Here is a 23,443-nt window from a genome sequence, read left to right as displayed (position 1 = left end):
TTATATTTTTGATCAGTTGAATGTAGAACTGCTGCAGTGGGTAGGCAAATTAATTATCATGAGTGATTTCAACTGCATAATGGACTACAAGGTTGACACGACGAGGGGCAATGCCCATCATCGAATGCGGAGAACCCGGGCAGCCATTCTAGAGTTATGGCATATTCACAACATTAAAGATGTCTGGCGATGTGTTTTTCCTACTACGCCTGGTTATACATATTACTCTGCCCCTCACAGGCTTTGTTCTCGTATTGACATGGTTTGGGCATCGGACAGAGTAATGCGCATTAGTACTATTGAACTTTGCCCTAGAATCAACTCTGATCATAATCCTATATTACTAACTTTCAATACCGAAAAGAATTATACAATACCTCGTACATTTTCTTTTCCCAGGCATTTATTTACCAATACCTTATTCATTTCACAACTTAAGTTACATATTGCAGACTTTATTAAGCTTAATCTTAACTCCACGACGTGTTTTATGGTATGGGACTCTTGCAAAGCAAGTATTCGGGGCTTTACCCAGCAATTTCTTTATTACCAAACCTCCGAACGTCTTAAAAAGGATAAAGCTCTGGTTAACGACATACTTTCTGCTGAATTGTTACTGGCGGAGGCTCTTTGCCGACATGCCACGAAAATAACTGAATTGGAATTACATCTAGGACAGTTGAAGTCTGCCCTAAAAACTATCTTCTGGGATAATAGTAGTATTAAATTACATAAATTTCAAGTGACACATTATGAGAGTGGAGACAAAGTTGGAAAATTATTAGCTTACAAAATAGCCGATGAGCGAGCTAATACTTTGATTAAGAATTTAAGGGGCCCTAATAACACTATAGTTGATCAACCTACCCAAATTTTAGAACATTTTGCTATATTTTATAAAAAAAACTATATACTCCAGAAAATCATCCGACAGTAGCGGCTATCCAGAACTATTTGGATCACTTTCTAGAAAAACCTGACTCTCTTGAGCTGGAACAATTATCCTACTCTATTAGTGCACTGGAAATTAGAAAGGCGATCTCTTCCTTGCCAGTTGGGAAAGCATCTGGAGAAGATACGATTCCATTAGAAATATATAAGTTATGTGTCGATATCAAGTTATTAACTTCATTGGGGAAAGCTGGGAAGGCCTGAGGTCTTGGAATAAGGTAAAATTGGTCTTCTTTTTAAAAAAGGGGAAACCACCAGATGAGTGCGGTTCTTACCGCCCCATTTCGTTAATTAATACGGATGCTAAAATATTTGCAAAAGTGCTAGCCACCCGTTTAGCACCTATAATACCGAAAATAGTCAGCCCAAACCAACATGGGTTTGTAATGGGTAGGGATACCACCGCACATATTAATATGGCTGTGACAGCCTTTGACATAGCTGAAAAGGAATCCACCCCACTCGGTATGATTGCTTGATGCAGAAAAGGCTTTTGACCGAGTGGGCTGGGATTACTTGTGGGTAGTTATGACTGGCTTTGGCTTCAGGGGTACATTCTTGAATTGGATACAGTCATTATATGACAATCCCACGGCCATAATTAGTTATGCTGGTTTATTATCAACCTCTTTAACTATTGCCCGGGGAACCCGCCAGGGGTGTCCCCTGTCACCTCTTTTATTCGCATTATCAATAGAACCATTTCTTCATGCATTACAATCACAATCTCTCATTACTCCTTTTAAGTTTGGCCCTCATTTACTGAAGCTCACAGCTTATGCTGATGACTTTGCCATTTATTCAACTGATACTGTAAAGGCGATGCAGGGCATTACAGTAGAAGCCAGTAGATTCGGGGACGTCTCTGGATATAAATTGAACTTAAATAAAACGCAAATAATTGCTAATTATAAACCAGGTGGTCTAACTACTGGATTGTGTCAGGCGGCAACATATTTAGGGGTTAAGTTATCTGCAAATATTAAGGATTTAATTAAACTAAATTACGATGATTTAGTTAAAAACACTATAATTCTGGTAAAAAAATGGCACAAACTTCCCTTAAATATTATTGGTAGAATTAATCTGATCCGCATGATAATTTTACCCAAATTTCTTGATCTTTTCCGTTCTATCCCTTTGGCATTATGCAATTCTTTCTTTAAAAAACTGGATGGGGCCTTCAGTAACTTTATTTGGGGGTATAGCAAAGCTCTTAGATCTATGACTCTTTTAAAAGGGGCTTCTGACGCAGGAGGGCTAAACTTCCCGGAATTTAAGCTATACTTTTGGGCAACATTTGTAGGACGCTTACGACACTTAATTAACTCTGAGGGCGCAGACAATCAACCTTATTTTCTTACATTTATGTTTAATCTGGATGCGAAAATGTTTTTGTGGAGGATCAATGATCCCAATTACTACAAAAGGGTGCGCTTTAAGACAGCTAGGGATTTAGTCAAAATTTGGCGTAATATTCAGGCCTTCTGCAATGTGACCGTTTTCCAATCTAAATTGATCTTGTGGGGAAATCTGGCTTACCGGGAATATTTAGCGATGGATTAACTAATATATGGTTGGTGCATGAAATAAAAAGTCTTGGGGATCTGTTTGGTGCACAAGGGCTCTTGAGCTTTGAAACACTTAGAACACTTTACAATATCCCTGACTCTACGAGGTTAAAGTATATGCAGATATTTGATTTTTTTATTCATGAAATGAAACTACAGAATATTTCTGACTCTAGCATATGGGATTACCTCTACTCGCAGAAAAATAAATCATTAATTAGTGGCTGCTATAAGTGTTTCAATACTTATAGAAACACGGACTGCAGTACTCTAGCAGAGAAGTGGAATAGGATGCTAGGGATCAATATTACCCCGGCTGTGATTAATTCATCTTTACGTAATATTAACAATGTGGTTTCTTCGTCAAGCTTAAGATTGTTGCAATTTAAAATAACTTGCATGCTCTACCATACTCCGGAAAGGACATCTAAATGGGCTCCGAACAGTATATACAGTGAACGAACTAAATGCCCTAAGTGCGCGTTAGCTGCAGCAGATCTGGTGCACATGTTGTATACTTGTCCTAAGATATCAGAATTTTGGACTTCTATTGAGAACATAATGACATTGAAGTTAGGAGGTTCATTTTCTTTAGATTCAGCGCTAGTTCTGTTACATACTAATGTTGGGAGCACTCCACAAAGATCCCTAATTACTATTATTGTATCGTGCGCCAAACTTCTAATCGCGCACGCCTGGATCTCTCCTAACTCCCCACATATAATGGAATGGTGGTCACTGCTTAACGAAATTCATAGTATGGAACTGGCGCTGGCTAGGCTCAAAGGTACTAAGTCTCTAGCTAAATTTGATAAGATTTGGGGGTCTTTCCTATTTTAGGTGAAAATTACTTATTATTTAGATAACTGTTGATTTATGACGTATACCAGCAACGATATATGTATTTATTTTGTTTGGAATTAATAAGAACGTGCCAAATTATTTAATGTCAATTCTGTATATGTTTAGACTACCTCTTTTTTTTTTTGTGTGTGTTATCTTCCCGTCACGTTGCTTGCTTTGCTTTGTTTGTATACTTTTGTTTCCTGTGTTGCTAATAAAAAACTTTAAAAAAATATATATATATACACCCCTTGTAACAGTAAGCTCTTAATAAATGGACAAGTGCCTCTGCAAAGCAACATTTTTGAGGAATTTCAAATCAAGAAATTAATAGTTGGTTTTCAAATTTTGTTCCTGATCACCGAGTAAAAGTAACTCTCTAGTAAACACAAAACACCCACACTATACACAAATGTACTGTATTCGTTGTCAACATTCTAAATTCATAGACATCAGTCGATCATTTTAAATATTTCTCTACACCACTTCCTTAAGGGGTTATGAAATGTGTCTGCTAACAACCCTCTTAATTTTCCTTTACTACAATGGGGTCAGTCAAGTCTATAGTTGTTGTCAGTAAGGGCTTCTGCTCTAGGGCCCTTCATAAAAAATTGAATTGTTCCACTTCAGCTTGCTCTAATGTGTTTTCTTGCTGTCGACTTTGCTTGTTTATGCCATGTATCCTAAATTACTTTATCTCTTGTATAGGTACGTGAACTCGTCCTGGACAACTGTCGATCAAATGAAGGCAAAATCGAAGGATTAACAGCAGAGTTTATCAATCTAGAGTTCCTCAGCCTTATAAACGTTGGGTTAATGTCTGTCTCAAATTTACCCAAACTTCCAAAATTGAAAAAGGTGAGCTCTTTGACTGTCTTACTGGAACCTGAACGCTACATAATATTGTTTTGGTATTTGTATGTGTTTGTCTTTGGGGAGAGAGGGTCCTGGGAACTGATAAGGGTCAGAAGAGGTTACTGGTTTTTGCTGCTAACCTTTCCTGGAACCTTTCTCACTGTACTTGCTCGTGTGTAGTATATTTATAATTTCAAGCACATGCTGATTAACCAGCCACTCCTGTTAATCCCCTAACAGAGTAGAGTCCCTTCTCTCCTTAAATCAGTATTAACTGTACTAATGATAAGATCTAAAAGGAAGGAATTTTGTTGACATAATTTACAACTTGAGAGCCCTTCTAGGTTTACCTTACCTTTCCTATATTAAGCTTAAAGCAACACGGCAGAAACCTACACCTCTGTGACTGGGAGGGTTGGTCACAAATCTCTTCCCTGTGTGTGTTATATCTGTTTTGCTGCTTGATTTTTATGCAAATTTGCCTCAACATGTTTTCATGTGAACCCCAATATAAGGTGTTGCAGTTCATGCTCGGCTAATGTATAGTTCACTCCTAAAGTCCGGTAATGTCTAGTTTATCGGTACTTAACATTTTTATTTTTGTAGACCATCTTCCACTGAATCACTACTGGAAGTCCGAGACCCCAGCCTAAGCAATTTCTAATTGAATCTCAAAACGGTGTGCTGAACTTCAAGAAACAAAAATACATTAGGCTAATACACAAATTGTGAATTTTTTATTTAATTCACAAGCAAAAACGTGTCCAAAAATTTTAATTTTAATGACAGACTGGAACTTTTGAAAAGTTTGTTTTTTCTCTAAATGAAGAAGAATTATGCTAAACTCCCGCATATCACTTTATCTTTTTTTTGTTTTTAATGTATGCTTTCTTTTTTGTTGGCATATGTCAGTTGATGCAACCAATGGTCTATACTAGATTATGTTTGCTGCACGTATTCTGTTCCCACAAATAAGCTATAGTACCAACATGATTTTTAGCCTCCAGTTTCAAATCCATGTGCATTAACTGGGCATTTGAAAACCTTCAGTTTTATGGTTTTTAAATACTTTATCAATTTGCTAACATGATTTAACTTTCTACACAGTCGCAGATCTCCTGAGTAGGCACTGTGGACCCCCAGGGGGTCCGTGGATCACTGAATAAGAACTGCTGGTTTAGTTAATTCACTAGCAATGGCTCACAGATGGGTTATTGCAAACCAGCCTTTCAGTGAATAATCTGTATAAAGACACCTAAACATTGGGTGTATAGTTTTATGATTGAAATATTTTCCAAGTGTTCACTATTAAGAGCATCTTGCATGTAATGTCTGTAAATGAAAGCTGTGGTGGCATTGATTCCCCAGTATTGGGGTATCTTTCATAGATTCACATGCTTGAATCATTCCCTGTCGTCGAAGTGGGAGTCCCACAGTACATAAAAAACAGTAAGCAATGATTTCAACATTAAAGTTGATAGAGAAAAACATTCACTTTAATATCTCTTCCTAGTTATTAGGAATGGTCCAAACTCCAGCCAGTCAGCTGACAGCACCCTCTCGAAACCCTCTTAACAGAGGCTCAAGGCTCTCAGATGTTCTACCGCACGTCGTGTGAAGGGAGTCTCTCTGAGCTTCGGATCAGTAATTTCTTTTTGGCCTTCAGAAATGTTTCTCCTCTTCAAATCAGCATGTCTTCTTCAAAAAGATCTCTCTTCAAGCATTGTGACTCTTGTGGGAAACTCTGACTTCATTTGGATGATCCCCACAAGAAGTGGATCTACTGCCTTTACCCTGATAATCAGGTGAGAGACTGTAAAATTTGCAGAACCTTTTCTCAAAAGTCCTTGAGAGATAGGTTGTCTTCTTCTGTGGCTACAGAAGTTAAAATCTAAGGACAATCCTCTGTCTGATGAGGAAAGTGATTCCTCACTCAAAACCACTGCTTCAAAGAAGAGGACAAGAGAGGTGGTGCTGGTGTCTCCTAAGGCTGCTAAGGTACTGAAGAAACATCACCACACCTTTAAAACCTGATGGACAGACTTCCCCTTCAAAAAAGGAACCTGCTTATCATAAGGGTCAATCTGTGTCCTATACGCCTTCTCAAGCCTCTTCAAAAATAAAGCTGACGTCCATATCTCTTCCAGAGACAGTTCTATCACATAAAAAAGATGCTCCGTCGACAAAAAGTTCTGTCGCCGCAACTACGACGGCGACGACTTTCTCTCAGTACAAGCTGATCAGGTTGTCATCCTCTTCACCGTCGATTATAGTCACTGTAAGGGTGAGACCATGTTCGTAGACTAATACAAAAGGACTTGTGTCAAAACTATTGTCTACGGATATATCGTCCCCGTAGCAGCTGTCGGCGACTCTGAAGAATAAAAATCTTTAGTCCGCGTTACCCTCTTCGACTGTAGCCCCGTCTACTGTAGCCCCATCGACGGTAGCCTTGTCGACGAAACCATAGACTATGGACACTGACCTCTGTCGACAATTGACGTCAAGTCTGTCGACGGAAGAACTGTCGATGAAAACGTCGTCCACTGCATCCTTGTCCGAGGTTTGTTTAACATCGTCGTCGTTGTTGTCCCCGTCAACGGTTTTGCCAGCATCTCAAGAAAATTCTGCAGATTCTACGTCGATGACGATGAAAACTCTTGTCGACTACAGTTCTTCAGCCTAAAAGAAGAGCTTCCGTTGAAGTGATATTACCTATTCACACTTATCCAAGTAAGGTATCCCCCTGTCCTCCAGAGGAAATCTTATTACGGAGGAAGAATCTGAGGACAATGGTATGTTTGGTGTGGCTCGCAGTTCTTCAGACCTTCTCATAAAGTTTCAGGATGACGAGGAGGAGGACAATGCTTGCTATCTTCAGGACCCCAACCAGGATAGGCAAAGGGAATAAATCATTCAAATGCCAGTTTCCCTAGTTTCAAACCTGCAACATATGATAGAAGACTACTACCGCAGATTTCCTTCTTCAGAACCAGCGTCTTCAGTTCCTCAAACTCCTATTAAGCAGCCTTCCTTGCTAATTAGATCTCCCCCTCCTGTTTCTCCACTAACTATAGCAACTCAATTACGGGATCAGGAAATTCATAAAACTGACGAAGCGAGGGAGAGAAGCGCGAATTGGATGAGGTATCACTACCTAATGAATAGGACGACTACCAAATTCAATCGCCATCGCCTTCCACCCCTCCTCTGATAGATTTGCCACCAGATCACATAGGGGGTTTCCATACCCTTATGGAGAGAGCGGCAAAGAGGTTCCAGCTTCCCCTGATAACCAAGCAAGCTGATTTGTTTCTTTTACGATTTCAAGGAACAGACCAAGTGACAAGTACACTCAATCCCCATAGTGGATTTTATATGGCAGGGGGCTTAAAAGTTATGAGAACACCATCATCAATTCCGGAAGTTTTACCTGAGTTGGAGAAGAAGTATAAGGCACCTGACAATTCGTATGCCTGCCTGCCTTATCGGGCAACCGGATTCAGTTATATCTCGAGCTGCTCAACGTCATGCCAGAAATCCTGCTTCTCGTCTGTCTGCCCCTCCTGATCGAGACGGAAGACGCCTCGATTCCATTGGTAAAAATGTTTCCGCCATGGCGGCAGCCACCGTTAGAGTGGCCAACTCTCTTGCCATTCTGCACTGGTACGGCTGCCAGATGTGGTCGGACATTTCGCCTTTTATTGAAATTTGCCTGAGGAATCAAAGGTTGAGGCGTTAAAAGATTCTTCAGGAGAAAGAAAGGATCTCTGCTGAGATCATTGTAGATGTTTCCTCTGCAGGATTTAGTCAATTGGCTGGGGCAGCGGTTCTGAGACATCAGGCCTGGTTAAAAGCTACTTCTTTCAGGCAAGAAGTTCAGACAAAGGTAATTGATATGCCTTACGATGGTAAATCCCTATTTGGTCACCATATTGACGAAGCCCTTCAAACCATCAAGAAGGATGCAGATACTGCAAAGGCTCTTGACACAATGCAGTTCATAAAGCAGACACTTTGTGGAGCTAGGGGACGTGGTTCGTCCTCCTTTCGGGGAGGTTATAGCCAGTACAAGCAGTAGCAGCCGTCTCAAAGTCAATCCTGATACTGATCATCGCAACATCAGCAGTTGTTCAAACAACCTCCTGCCGTTTCCTACAAACATCACAGAGAGAAAGACTGTCTTCAAAGCCAGAAAAAACACCAAGAAACAGTGACAAACGCCCAGTGCCGGCAACAGTTGCCACAAATCCTGCCATGGGCGGTGGAAGAATTTCCTTTTTTCTCCCCGAATGGTCTTCAATAACAACAGACAGATGGGCTTTAGATGTGGTTTCCAATGGTCACACTTTGGCATTTCAAAAGATTCCTCCGAACTGCCCTCCCTGAGGCCCCCCTCCTTCTCATCTAAAAGCGCTTTTTTCTCAGATAAAGATAATGTTGCACCAGGGAGTCATCGAAGTGGTACCAGGTGTACAGCGGGGAACAGGATTCTATTCCTCATAAGAAAGAAATCTGAGGAGTGGCGTCCCATCTTAAACCTTTGTTCTCTAAACAAATATCTGAAAAAGCAATCCTTCTGTATGTTATCTCTTCAGGAGGTGCTTCAATTAGTAAATCAAGAAGATTTCATGACAACCTTAGACCTTAGGGACTCCTATTTTCATTTCTCAATTCTCCCCAGGCACAGAAAATTCTTACGCTTCAGAGTGGCTGGCATGGACTTTCAGTTCAGAGTCCTACCATTTGGCCTTCGTTCAGCGCCCTGAATGTTCACCAGGGTCCTAGCACATATGGCGGCTCACCTACGACATGCAGGAATACAAACATTCCCTTATCTGGACAATTGCCTCATGAAGGCAAAATCCTTCGCAGTGGCGAACATTCATACTCAGAAATGTCTCTTTCTATGCCAGTCCTTGGGTGTTTCCATCAACTTTCCAAAATCTCCACTAATTCCCTCAAAAGTAAGAACCTTTTTAGGAGCAATCTTGGAATACTCACCAGGCGAAGGCCTTTGCCTCGCAGGAAAAGCAAAAAAAGATCCGCAAACCTACAACTCTACTCCTTGTTAAAGTCCACTTCAGTTCGGAAGTACAAATCCCTTCTGGGGATGTTGTCCTCCTGCATTCCCCTCATTCCCAACAGCCGCTTGCGGATGAGGCCATTGCAAGAGAAGCTAGACAGTCAGTGGCTACAAATCTCAGGGTCCTTCTAGGATATGATAAAGAGAACACCTCAAATGGAGGTACTCCAATGGTGGACTCACATCCCGAACACAACCGCAGAACATGTAGATTTGCCAAATTACATAATTACGACGTGTTCCAGGAGTGGCCAACAACTTGGAGGATCCCTTGAGCAGGTCAATTATAGCCAACCACGAATGGGAGCTTCACCAATCAACGCTGGATCGCATCTTTCTGTTGTGGGGCAAACCAAGGTTAAACCTATTTGCGACCAGTCTGAACTGCAAATTCCAATTCTTCGCCAGCTGGCTACCCCAAAAGGGATCATGCGGGAATGGGTTTTCGATAAATTGGTAAAAGATTGATGCTTTATGCTTTTCCTGCAATTCCTTCAATCCCAAGGATGCTTTGGAAGAGGAGGAAGTAACCTTGCCGAATTCTACACAAAGCACTCAGGTGGCCACACCAGTTCTGGTTTACAGAGCTTTTACTCCTATCAGAGTTCAAACCCAGGTTGTTACGTCCAATACAGAACTTACTAACGAATCACTGCCAGGTCTGCCTTCCGTACCAAATATCTCTACGATTATCAGCTTGGCTCCTGAACACTATGAGTTTGCCGACCTAATCCTACCTGCTGACTGTCGGGAATTCCTGGCGAATGCTAAAGCGCCATCCACCATCAAGACTTAGAAGCTTAAATGGAAGAGATTCTGCCATTGGTGTGCAAGCTCAGAAGTGCATCCTATCCAATCTACACCAGAACAATTACTGCCTTTTTTCCTCCATCTTGCTAAATCTGGATTCTCTCATTCTTCCATTAAGGTTTTTCTCGCCGCAGTGTCCAGATTTCGGTGGCATAATGGGGCACAGTCACACTGGTCATCAAGAATTCTAAAACCATTTCTTAAAGGATTGTTAAGAATGTTCCTTCCAATTAGGCGTCCGCTTTCACCTTGGCATCTCAACATTGTATTGGCCCAACTTATGATGAACACTTTTTAGCCCATTCATAGGGCAGACCTTAAATATATTACATGGAAAACATCTCTTCTGCTGGCTCTCACATCATCAAGACCAGTAAGCAACGGACATGCTTTCACTATTCGTCATCCTTTTCTTCAGTTTACTAAGGACTCTGTTATGCTTCGTACCAATCCTATCTATATACCTAAGGTTCCATCGGACTTCCACTTAAATGAACCAGTCATATTGAAGACCTTTGTCCCAAATCCACAAACGCCAGCGGGAAGATCTTTACATTCCTTGGATCTAAAAAGGTGTATAAAATTCTATCTACAGAAGACCACCAGCATCCGCAAAACTGCTCAGCTTTTTGTGGATAATGGTAAAATCAGAAAGGGATATCTGGTCACTAGGCAGACTATAGCACGCTGGATATCTTCAGCGATTCAGTTTTGTCATCCGCAAGCAGGCAAACCTCTAACTTCAACAGTGAAAGCCCACTCTACGAGATCAGTTTCCTTTTCAATGGCTCTCTTTGCTGGTGTGCCTATTCAGCAGATTTGCAGAGCAGCAACCTGGTCCTGGTTTGGACCTTTCCTAATGACTAGGACGAGTTATTAAAGTGAATATTTTTTCTCTATTAACGTTAATGTTAAAGTCATTGCTTACTGCTTTTTTTGTGTACCGTGGGACTCCCACTTTGACGACCGACGTGAAATGATTCAAGCAGGTGAATCTATGAAAGATTCCAATACTGGAGAACCAAAGTTTACAGGTAAGTAACCTATTTTCTTTCTCATCAACCTTTTTAGTTTGCTTGTAGTGGCCTAGGGCTCCCAAAATCTGTATACATTTACTTCTTTATCTTGTTTATTGGTGGATGCAGATGACAATCGTAATTTATTCAGTATTTTTAGATTCACATTTTGAATAATTACCCGTCGCCGAAGAGGCGGTTCCTAGGTACTGTAATAAAGCAATGTGCGATACTATAATAGGTACTAATGGCACTGAACCGTTGATTCTATAGAATATATATGTCCTTTTAAAAAAGATTCAAACTATAAACTTTAGTCAAACAGATAACAGCACCCACCAGAAAACTCCCAAGAGAGGCTGAGTCCCTCAGATTTTCTGCTGCACGTCAGGTGATGGTAGTCTCCCTGAGCTCTGCTCTGTTTCCTCTCCTTTTCTCAAGCCTTGAGAAGATTTCTCTTCAGGACTTCAAATTTATAGCTATATCTATATATATATATATATTCTGACTGGACATCGTGTCAAAACCAGCTAAAAAAGGACTTTTTAGAGCTTGCGGCACTTGTGGGAAAAAGAGGCTCCATGCTGAAGACACACATATAGAATGCATATATTGCCTTCATCCGGAGCACCCGTGGGAGATTGCAAGATTTGTTGCACCTTTTCACAGAAACCGATTTAAGGACAGGGAAGGTAGAATTTTGCTATGGCTCCAGAAGCTAAAAACTAAGGAATGCTCTCCTTCTGAAAAGGAAAATAATGAGTCTTCAAAGACTGTAACATCCAAGAAAAGTGATAGATCTGGTAAGTAGCATCACTCGCAAAGCTACGAAAAAATCTCACCATAACTTTTCCACACTAGAAAAAACACATGAGGAGTGTCCATCTTCCTCTAAACAGGGAAAAGGTTCCCTCAAAAGGTTTGTTCAGAGCCTATTTGTCCTTCCCTGAAAAAGACTCCAACTAAGGCCTCACAGTCCTTATGGTCGACGATGAAATCAAGCTCAAAGATTTCGATATTCAAATTCTCGATGACGACATCGTCGACTTCCTCATCGACTATGACTACAACGACTTCAACGCAGGCACTCGCTAAACCTGCAGCGCGCATGGTCATTTCATCATAGCCTTTGTCGTTGATGACTAATATTACATCATGAATCCTTAAACAGATGCTGGCTACAGTTTTCTCATCAAAATCGCCAGTGTTTGTGGTCCATTACTTAAGCCCGACGATGTGAGACATGCCGACCAAGTTACCATTGATGAAGGACCCATCCACAAGGGACCCGTGGACAAAGGAAAGACAGTTGATGAAAGATTCAATGACGAGGGAGCAGTCGACGAAGGAACGTACAAAATCTCTACGAACTGCTTCAGCGAGTAAGACATCATTTTGTCCTCTGAATTAGATTGCCCCAAGAAATAAAACTCCAACAGAGATTCTCCTAGTCCACACCTCACCAAGTAAGGTCTCATCACTTTCACCAGCACATCTTCCATAAAATGATGATTCAGAAGATGATAGTCCATTTGGAGTGGCTCACAGCCCATCGGAACTTCACGTTAAGTGCCTAACACACACCTCCCCCATCCCCCAACACTCTACTCCATCTCCCACCCGCTCCCGTCACCTCACATCCCTCAATCACAGGCGTAGACATCACTCCTCTTCTTACATCCTCCCCACCCCCACCCCCTCTACACCCCAACACAACCCTCCCCTCCCACTTCCAACTAGACGCTCAGAACTCCCCACCTCCCTTAACTGCACTCCCTCTCCCCACAACAGGTCCTTCTCTCATTCTACCCCCCCCCCCCCCCCCCCATTCCCAGCCCCCACTACCTCACCTGCACCCCCGCCACTCCTAGCCCTCAATCATCCATCAACCTCTCCCCCCCCATTCTCAGTCCCCACTACTCCACCTGCATCTTGGACACCCCTAGCTCTCATTCATCCCTCAACTCATCTCCCCCTACTCTCAGCCCTCACTACCTCACCGGCACCCCCACAACACCCAGCATACACTCAACCCTCATAGCCTCTCCCCCTCCTACCACTTACTCCCGTCCCAATAACACCAACCCCCTTACTAATCCTCTCACACCACTCCCCTCCATCTCTCCTACCCCTTCTACCACCAACACCCTCACCTATACCACCAACCTCCCCCCTAACTCCATCTCAACGACACCTCTCCCCCCCCAACCTCCCTATACTCCCGAATAACAACGCACCCATTAATACCATCAACCCCTGCAATAACACCACTCCCCTCCCCCTCCACTACAGTAAACTAGTCTCTTACTCATCTTTAGTGCCCATCCCCAACACCCTTCCCAATGCCACACTGGACATGATTATGTCCACCCTCCTCCAAGTTAAAGAAGATCTACACCCCTTCAAAGAGTTACTCCTCACACAATCCAGACACCCCTTACCCATCACCACTCTCCCTCCTAACAAATCCCCCACCCTTCTCACTCATCCTCTTGCACAAAACTCCCCACACTGGACGTCTATCCCCGCTCGCAATCCCACCAACCGCTCCCGACGCACCATCACTCCACTCTCGGACCACGACATACGCACCCTCCTCCGCTCATATGACCCAGTTCTCCAAAAACACTTACCCACCACACACCTTTCCATCCCCACGATTCACTCTAATCCCCTTAGGCACTCCACACAAAACAACAACAGAGGCTCCGTCCCTAATAACCTTAAAAAAGTCCCCCTCACTCTAGAACCCTCCACCACCCTCTACACCCCCAGACTCAAATGCATACTTCTCAACTGCAGATCGACCCCTAGACACTCCTCCGACATCGCCGATCTCATCAAGACACTGGACCTTGACCTAACCATTCTGACTGAAACTTGGTTAACTGAATCTTCCACACCTATTATGGATATTCTAGTTCCACCCAACTACCTCATCATTAGACTTGACAGGTCCAGCAAGACAGGCGGTGGAATCGCATGTATTTACAGGAGCAACCTCACAATTACCAGATTAACCTCCCCCCCCCCCCCCCCCCCCCCCCCCCCCACTTACCTCCTGCGAATACACTTGCCTCGATGTCATCAGCGATAACAAACCTGTATGCTCTCTACACATCATCTACCACCCACCTGGAGACAACCTCATCTTCACCCAACAACTCATGGACACAATATCAACCTTTTCCGGACGGCAAAACACTCCTTGGTGACTTCAATCTCCATTGGAACAATCACAATGACGCAGTGGTAAACAGTCTCAAAAACTACCTCAATGCTCTTGACCTCACTCAAATCTGCAACAGCCCGACACACGATAAAGGCTCTATCCTCGACCTTATCATCTCCAAAGAGAACTCTACCCAGCTTGAGTCAATCCAACCCTGTGACTGGTCAGACCATCACATTCTTCATCAATGAAAAAGTTAAACTTAACCCGGTTCAAGCCACTAAATCCAAGGTCTGGAAAAGGGACCTGAAAAAACTCAACCCAAATTCTTTACCTTCCCACAGCTGCAATCTCCTCCTTCCCCCTACCGGCGCTCTTGACGTTCAATCTTTGACCGACCACTACCTCAACTCTATGACCTCAATAATCAATGAGGCCGCCCCCTTCCAATTGAAAAAAGTCTCCACTAAGATCTCCAACCCATGGTACGATGGTAGACTCAACGAAGACAGACGAGCCATGCGAATGGCAGAGCGCACCTGGAGATCAGCCCCTTCGGCATTGCACCTTAAAACCCTGAAGAAAAAGAGAAATGCCTACTTCAGGAAAATTAAGCGCACCAAATCAGATTTCTTCAGCCTTCAGCTCGATCAAGCAAAAAACCGGCCAAGAAAACTATTTGAACTTATCAAAACACAATCCAAGGAACATCCCCAACTCACACATAGCACAATAGGCGATATACCATCATGTGAAGACTTCGCTGCCTTCTTCAAACTAAAGACTGATAACATAAGGATCGATCTTCGCAATGACGTAATCCTTTACTCCAACCCCCGCAGCATAACACACACTGAACCAAAAAACAATGCTGCTTGGTCATCCTTTGATACCTACTCAGAAGAAGCAATTCTAAAACTGCTCAGCACATTGAAACCCTCTAATCACCTCACAGACCCTCTTCCTGCCAACACTGTAAAAGACTTCATCTCATTGCTCCTACTCTGGACCAAAATTATTAACAGTTCACTTAAACAAGGACTCATCCCCGACTCACTCAAAATTGGACAAGTTACACCTATACTCAAGAAACCAACAGCGGACCCTACTGACCTAAACAATTACCGTCCTATTACCAATATTCCCACACTTTCAAAACTTCTGGAAAAATGCGTACAACTCCAATTAACAAATCACATTGATCAGTTTGACCTCCTCAACCCTCATCAATCAGGTTTCCGAGCAGGGCACAGTACTGAAACTGCTATGACACACATAATTGATGACGCACTCCAAATCCTAGATCAAAACGATACCTGCCTTCTCATCCTTCTCGATCTCTCCTCAGCATTTGACACTGTCAAACACGAGAACTTACTCGAGCTGTTAAACACCAGAATGGGCCTATTTGGGACGGTTCTCAAATGGTTCACCTCCTTTCTGCATAACAGGGCTCAGAAATTCAAGAGCAACAACTTGATGTCCCTACCAATTCCTGTAACTTCAGGCGTCCCACAAGGATTTTCTTTATCCCCAACATTGTTCAATCTGGTCATGGAACCTCTCACCACCTTGTTATAAGCATCTAATGTACACTTTCACATGAATGCCGACGACACCCAACTATATCTCAAATTACAATCCCCCAAAGACATCAAACTTCTGAACTCAACGCTCAGAAACACCCAATCATGGCTTGCCGATAATCACCTCAAACTCAATGCTCTGAAAACTGAGTTCCTTCTGATCTCACCTCCCGCGAAAATCTCCACCACCCAAACTTGGCTTAAACACCTATCTGCACTCAATGTCCAACCTACCATCGTGGACTCAGCGAAATCCTTAGGCATTACACTTGACACCAATCTCAACATGCAGCAGCATATCAGCAAAGCAACTAAGGGAGCTAATTTCCAAATCAACACCCCGAGGAAACTTTAACCCTTCCTCCCAGCCAAGGACTTCCAAACTGCTGTACAAGCCCTAGTCATTCCTCGCTTAGACTACGGTAGCGTCGCCCTTTGCGGACTCCCTCTATCTACAACTGCACTCCTGAGAGCCTCTTTGAACGCTGCAACAAGACTCATCACTGGATCAAAAAAACACTCGCATATTTCCCCTGACTTAAAATCCCTGAACTGGCTGCCTTTTGAAGCCAGAATACATCTGAAAATTGCCTGCATGACGCACAAAGCTGTACACCACAACTCACCCGGCTACCTCACTCAGAAACTGACAATATCTGGTGGCTCAAGAACCACTAGAAGCACAAAGAATCTTCTCCTGAAACCTCGTAGATTCCGGAAGGAAAAAACATATAAACGCTCTTTCTCAGGAATGGCACCCAGGATCTGGAACTCACTCCCTCCTGAAACCAGACTTATCTCCTCTTCTGCATAAAAAAGAAGTAAAAGCTATCCTCATGACTAAATTCACCTGAACTTGTACTCTTGATCTATTTGAGGATATACACCTTTCTGCACTTTTGTTTGTCTGATTGTCGATTTGTTTCATTGGTTTTAGTCAATTATTATGCTACCCCATGTACCCACCCTATTTTGCTTTTCATTTTTTACCTACAAGTATTCTATGCTCAAAAGTCTGATAATCTCTCCCATGTTACTTGTTTTCCCTACCTCCTGTATTTGTAAAGCGCTCTGATATCTGCAAAGATCTTGTTCGCGCTATATAAAACTTTCAAAATAAATAAATAAAAATAAAATAAATGATGATGGGCAGTACGATGACGAATGCTATTATACTGCTGGAAAGCTATCTGGGCAGTATCCTTGAGAATACTCCTCTTATGAACAACAGGAGCATCAAGAGCAATCGATCCACATGCCCATGTCTTTAATGAGCAACTTGCAAATATGCTTCAGGGCTACTAGTGCAGGCTCCTTGAACCAGCGGATGCAGCATCATCAGAACGGACACCAATGCCAACACCATCTTCTCAACTCCAAAATCCTCTTTCACGCCCGTCAATACCTATGACTGCCCCTGCTACCCCACTTTAACAGATGCCTCCTATCATAGCTGACCCCCCAGCTAATGAGCCACCTTCCAAAGACGAAGCGAGAAAGGACTGGGAAACTAAGGGACACTACCTCAATCGCTAACGATTGGAATGATTTTCTATTCCCAACTCTATTTCCTCCGCTATCGCCACTAACAGATTCCACACCGGAGGATGTTAGCATATACAATCTGATGGAAAGAGCTGCCAAGAGGTTTGAGTGTTCGGGGCATGTGGGCGCTGAATTCATATCTGTGCATAGATCGCCGCCTAGTGTTGGGTCCGGATGATTGCACATTGTTGTCCTGGAAGAGTCTTCGAAGTATCACAAGATAGGTGGCTCCTCCCCTGGACTACAGTGCGCATGGGCATCGACTCTATCCTCAGATAGTTTTTTTCCGCCATTGGGTTCGGATGTCTTTAATTCCCTCTTGTCGGAATCAATAGAAAACTTTCTTGAGACCAAAAGGTCTTTAGTCTATACGTCGGTATTGTCTTGCGTTCGGTATTACTTCTTCTAGCTCGGTTCCGAGCCGGATTCTCTACTCCCGCGTGCTCTCGGCGCGGAAGGCCCAGTCGACGCTCCTGACCTATCGACCGCCCATCATGGACCGAAGTCCATTCAAGAGATGTCCGGTCTGTAACTCGAAGTACCCCCACATTGACGTCCACCCGGTGTGCAACAAGTGTCTGTCGCCGGACCTCGATGAGGACAAGTGTATGGCTTGTTCACGCTTCAGGTCCAAGAAGATGCTTAAGCTTTGACGAGCTGCGCGCCAGGAGGCCCAGCAATCTGCTCCGGCGCCTGTGGACATCTTCGATGCAGGGGATGTCGAGGACGAATCTATCCAGGACATTTCTGAATCAAACCCCGCGTCGGAAGTCGGCGATGACTACGACGCAGATGCTGAGATGTTCGAGGGCGAAGAAGTCGTCGACGAGGTAGGGGACGACGACGGGGCCATGGAGGATAGCTCGGATGAGGAGCTTCCTCAAACTGACTCTGGGACCGTGCCGATTTATAAGGCCCAGGTCGAGGGATCGCCTTCGGGCCTTACCCAAGATCTTGCTATGGGTTCCACGGCCCCGCTTCGGGCTCGGCCACGGACAATGTTGCCGAGCCACTCCCTGGCAAACCGAAAGTGAAACCTACGGTCTCGACCCCAGATACTGCGCAGGTGCCAGCCTCGAAACCGAAAGTGCGCATCGCTTTGGTCGGCTCCAAGGCCTCGGAGGCTTCGGCGCCGAAGGTGGCTGTCGAGCCGAAGGCTCAAGTCAAGGGCGTCGAGACGAAGTCTGCTGCACCGAAGACTAAAGTGAAGGTGGTCGAGACGGGCGCGTCGGTGCCGAAGACGGGCGACACCGGAAAAAGCCTCGGCGACCCTAAGAAGACTGTCGGCGAGCCGAAGAAGACTCTCGGTGACCCGAAGAAGCGGCTCGATGACCCAAAGGTCCTCACAACCCCGCGTCCGCAAGACAAGGCCAAGGGCGCCGTGCCCCGAGTGTCGACTCCAAGAGTGGCTTTGAAGCATTCCATTGACCCGGCGCGCCCATCCGCCGCGTTCACCAAGAAGGTGACGGACTCCCTGCAGCGCATCCGTGAAGGCACCGCGTCGGTCGGTCCGAAGGATCCTCCGCCTGCGAAACCTGTGGAGAAACCACTTAAGGCGTCCCACTTCACGTTGCCGCCTAAGACGGCGCCGAAGGCTTTCGCTCCGAAGGCAGTGGCCGGCGTGCCCGAAAAGGTCTTCCTCGGCGCCGAAGGCGTCATAGGTGGTCCACGACCCGCGTCCTCGACGAACTTCGGGGGACGAGCGTCAGGAACACTTCATCGACGCCGAAACGGGCAAGCTTTCCCTCCTGAAGCGGAAAATCACCCCAGAACGCCCACTGGAGTCTTACAAGATCCCTCTCAAGAAAAAGAATGACTCTGCTTGCTCTCCCGTCTTGGTGGAACCCCTTTCCCCACAGACTCATGATGTGTCGCCCACTTACTCGGATGTGGACGCTGGTGAGGGAGATGATGAGGATGAATACAGTTATCCTGTCTATACAGACCCTGAGGATACCAATGAACCCTGGGCAGCTGGTGGTGACCCTGGGGATCCTCAATCAGGACAAGACCCTCAACTTTTTTCTGCTAAAGCGTCCCCTACAGAAGACTCTACTGCTTTAAATGCCCTCATTGAGCGGGTAGCTAACAATCACAACGTCCAGCTACATGCTGACCCTGTGGATGTCGATTTCCTCTTTGACACCTTTTCAGTCTCAGAAAAAACTGTAAAGACTCTGCCTATGCTGAAAGGTGTTTTAAAGCATGCTGCTGAGATCTTTAAAGAACCTACCAGGGCAAGGGTGATAAACCCTAGGATTGACAAGAAATACAAGTCGGCGCCTACTGATCCTACCTACATCAAAGGACAGTTGCCTCTGGATTCCCTTGTCGTCTCGAATGCCCGGAAGAGGGCTAATTCTCAGACTACGGGTGATGCTCCTCCCCCAGACAAAGAATCGAAGGTCTTTGAGGCTTCGGGGAAGAGGGTAGCAGCACAGGCAGCCAACATCTGGCGCATTTCTAACACACAGGCGCTTCTGGCGCGCTATGACAGGGCACACTACGATACACTGGAGACCCTGTTGCAACACCTGCCTGATCAATACAAGGAAGGGGCTGAGATGCTGATTCAGGAAGGGAAGCTAATCGTTAACGCTTCAATTAAGTGCGCTCTGGACGCAGCTGATACCGCTGCCAGAGCCATAAACACTAGTATTATGCTTCGGCGACATGCCTGGCTGAGAATCTCTGGATTTAAGCCAGAAATCCAAACCACCATCCTAAACCAAACAGTTAACCCAGATCACCTGTTTGGCCCAGAGGTTGACACCACCCTGGAAAAGATAAAAAAGGACACTGAGACTGCAAAATCCATGGGTGCCTTACAGACCCAGCAGTTTCGGGGTGGGTCTTTTCGTCGCTCCAGCACTAGAGGCGTTTCCAGGGGCCAGCTCTCCCAGTCCACGCAGTACTACAAGGGCAACACTCAGACCACTTACACCAACAAGAGTCGAGGTGGATATCGTGGTAATAGTGCCAAGGGCAGAGGACGTGGAAACAACAGCTCCAGATTCTCTGCCACCAGCAAACAGTGATGCCTTGTCACTGCCCCCCGACCATACAACACCGGTCGGGGGGAGACTCCAGCAGTTCCTGCCCGTCTGGAAGTCCATCACCACGGACAGGTGGGTCAGAAAACGTATCCAATACGGTTATTGTCTGGAGTTAACGTCCACTCCACCCAACATGCCCCCAAGACACCGTCCTATGTCGGACGAGCACTTGCACTTATTGCAGCAGGAGGTCACCGTCATGCTGCAAAAAGGAGCAATAGAGCTCGTGCCAGTGCAGGAAAGAGGCACAGGGGTATACTCCCTGTACTTCTTAATACCAAAGAAGGACGGGTCCCTCAGGCCCATACTGGACCTCAGGCCACTCAACTACTACATCCTGTCGGAGCACTTCCATATGCTGACCCTGCAGCAAGTGCTCCCGTTGCTGAGGCAGGGGGATTTTCTCGCAACTTTAGACCTGAAGGATGCGTACTTTCACATTCCACTGCACCCTTCACACAGGAAATACCTCTGTTTCACCATACAAAACCAGCACAAGCAGTTCAAGGTTTTGCCTTTCGGTGTCACCACGGCACCCAGGGTGTTCACAAAGTGCCTGGCGACAGTGGCGGCGCATCTCAGGTGACGGAAAATCCACGTCTACGCTTATCTGGACGACTGGCTCATCCAAGCAAAGTCAGCCCAGCAGTGTGCCGCACACATGTCCCACACCATTCACCTCCTGCACGATCTGGGATTCTCACTGAATTACCCAAAGTCCCACCTCCAGCCCGCCCACGTACGGCAGTATCTGGGTGCGACCATAAACACTCTGGCGGCCACAGCACAGCCGAATTATGTGAGGGTCAGCAGCATTCAATTGCTGATACAAAAATTCAGACCTCAACACTCGCTTCCAGCAAAAGTGTTCATGCAGTTGATAGGCATGATGGCCTCCTGCATTTCCATAGTCACGCACGCGAGGCTACATATGCGTCCGCTTCAGGAGTGCTTAGCACGTCGGTGGACTCAGGCTCACGGGCAGTTGAAAGACCTAGTGTTGGTGAGCGGTCGGGCATACAACTCTCTGCATTGGTGGAATCCACGAAACCTTTGCAAGGGTTGACCGTTCCAAGAGCCTATGCCACAGATCATCCTGACAACGAACGCCTCTCTCCAGGGATGGGGAGCTCATGTACTCCATTACACGGTGCAGGGACTATGGACGCAACAGCAACGGAAGATGCACATCAATGTTCTCGAACTGATGGCGATCTTCATGGCACTCAAAGCCTTCAAAGTACATCTGTGCAACAAGGTTGTGTTGATCCGGACGGACAACATGACAGCCATGTACTATATTCAAAAGCAGGGAGGAACACACTCTCCGCAGCTGTCTCATCTGGCTCAGAGCATGTGGAAGTGGGCCATTCAGAGGAACATCTTCCTCATGGCAGAACACCTCCCGGGCAAAGACAATCAGATGGCGGACCTGCTCAGCAGGCACAGCCACCAAATGCACGAGTGGGAGATACATCCATCAGTACTCCAACCGTACTTCCAAAGGTGGGGTCATCCAGAGATAGACCTGTTCGCCACAAGGGAGAACGCAAAATGCCAAAGCTTCGCCGCCAGGTTCCCACACCCACAGTCGCAGGGCAATGCGATATGGATTAACTGGTCAGGCTAATTTGCGTACGCTTTTCCCCCAGCACCTCTGATACCGCTGGTGGCACGCAAACTCAGGCAGCACTCGATGACTCTCATTCTGGTTGCTCCAACGTGGGCTCGCCAACCATGGTACACCACGTTTCTAGAACTGTCCGTGGTACCGCATCAGAGGCTACGTTTCACACCCAGCCTTCTGACGCAGAGCCATGGCGACATTCAGCATCCAGATCCGCAACAGCTCAACCTGGCGATCTGGCTCCTGAAGTCTTAGAGTTTGGCTACCTGCACTTACCTTCTGACTGTATGGACATCATTCGGGAGGCAAGGAAGCCCACCACCAGAGCATGCTATGCGGCGAAATGGAAGCGGTTTCTCATTTATTGTGCGGACCACAACATTAACCCGCTCGATGCGTCTATTCAGAATATCATCTGTTACCTTTTCCATCTGTACAAATGTAATCTGGCCTATGCTTCCATTCGCATACATCTATCTGCGATGGCCGCCTATCTCCAGAATAGGCAGCACCTCTCACTCTTCAGAGTGCCTGCCATTAAGGCCTTTCTCGAAGGACTCAAACGAGTCATTCCTCCGCGGACTCCACCAGCTCCGGAGTGGAACCTCAATGTGGTCCTCACCCGGCTGATGGGTCCTCCCTTTGAACCACTGCATTCCTGCGAGATTCAGTTCTTGACGTGGAAAGTGGCTTTCCTCATAGCGATTACATCGCTACGGCGAGGTAATGAACTGCAAGCCCTCACTATCCAAGAGCCATTTATTCAAATTCACTCTAACAGGGTGGTGCTTCGCACTAACCCTAAATTCCTTCCTAAGGTCGTGTCTCAATTCCATATCAACCAGACTATTGAATTGCCTGTTTTCTTCCAAAATCCTGAGTCATTGGCGGAGAGAATGCTCCACACCCTTGACGTCAAAAGGGCCCTGATGTATTACATCGATAGGACCAAGGATTTTAGGAAGACTAAGCAACTCTTTGTTGCCTTTGCACCACACCACAAAGGTAACCCTATTTCCAAGGCTGGTATTGCTAGGTGGATCGGTAAATGTATCCAGATCTGCTATCTGAAAGCCAAACGTACTCTCACCATTCCACCAAGGGCCCACTCCACCAGAAAGTTGGGGGCCTCTATGGCATTCCTTGGAAACATTCCTCTGGAAGACATATGTAGAGCAGCCACATGGTCTACCACACACACATTTACAAAACATTATTGTGTTGATGTGCACTCCAAACAGCAGGCAGCTGTAGGGCAGGCTGTTCTCAAAACACTTTTCCAAACTGCTGCAGCTGGCACGGGCAGCCGCCGTTAATGGAGGGAC

The 23,443-nt window shown here is 45.4% G+C and overlaps 1 protein-coding gene across 1 annotated transcript in view; it reads left to right on the top strand.

Moving 5' to 3' along the window:
* Positions 1 to 23,443, top strand: part of ANP32B (acidic nuclear phosphoprotein 32 family member B) — a 191,932-nt gene that overhangs the window by 42,687 nt on the left and 125,802 nt on the right. Inside the window, exon 2 of the mRNA XM_086961843.1 lies at positions 4,074 to 4,223. Within this exon, the coding sequence (XP_086817969.1) occupies positions 4,074 to 4,223 (150 nt within the window). The remainder of the gene's footprint in view (positions 1 to 4,073; positions 4,224 to 23,443) is intronic.

Source organism: Lissotriton vulgaris, chromosome 3_1 (assembly GCF_964263255.1).
Source record: "Lissotriton vulgaris chromosome 3_1, aLisVul1.2, whole genome shotgun sequence".
NCBI classification, from domain to species: domain Eukaryota; kingdom Metazoa; phylum Chordata; class Amphibia; order Caudata; family Salamandridae; genus Lissotriton; species Lissotriton vulgaris.
Note: the sequence above shows the minus strand (reverse complement) of the source record. Positions and strands in the feature narration are given on the sequence as shown.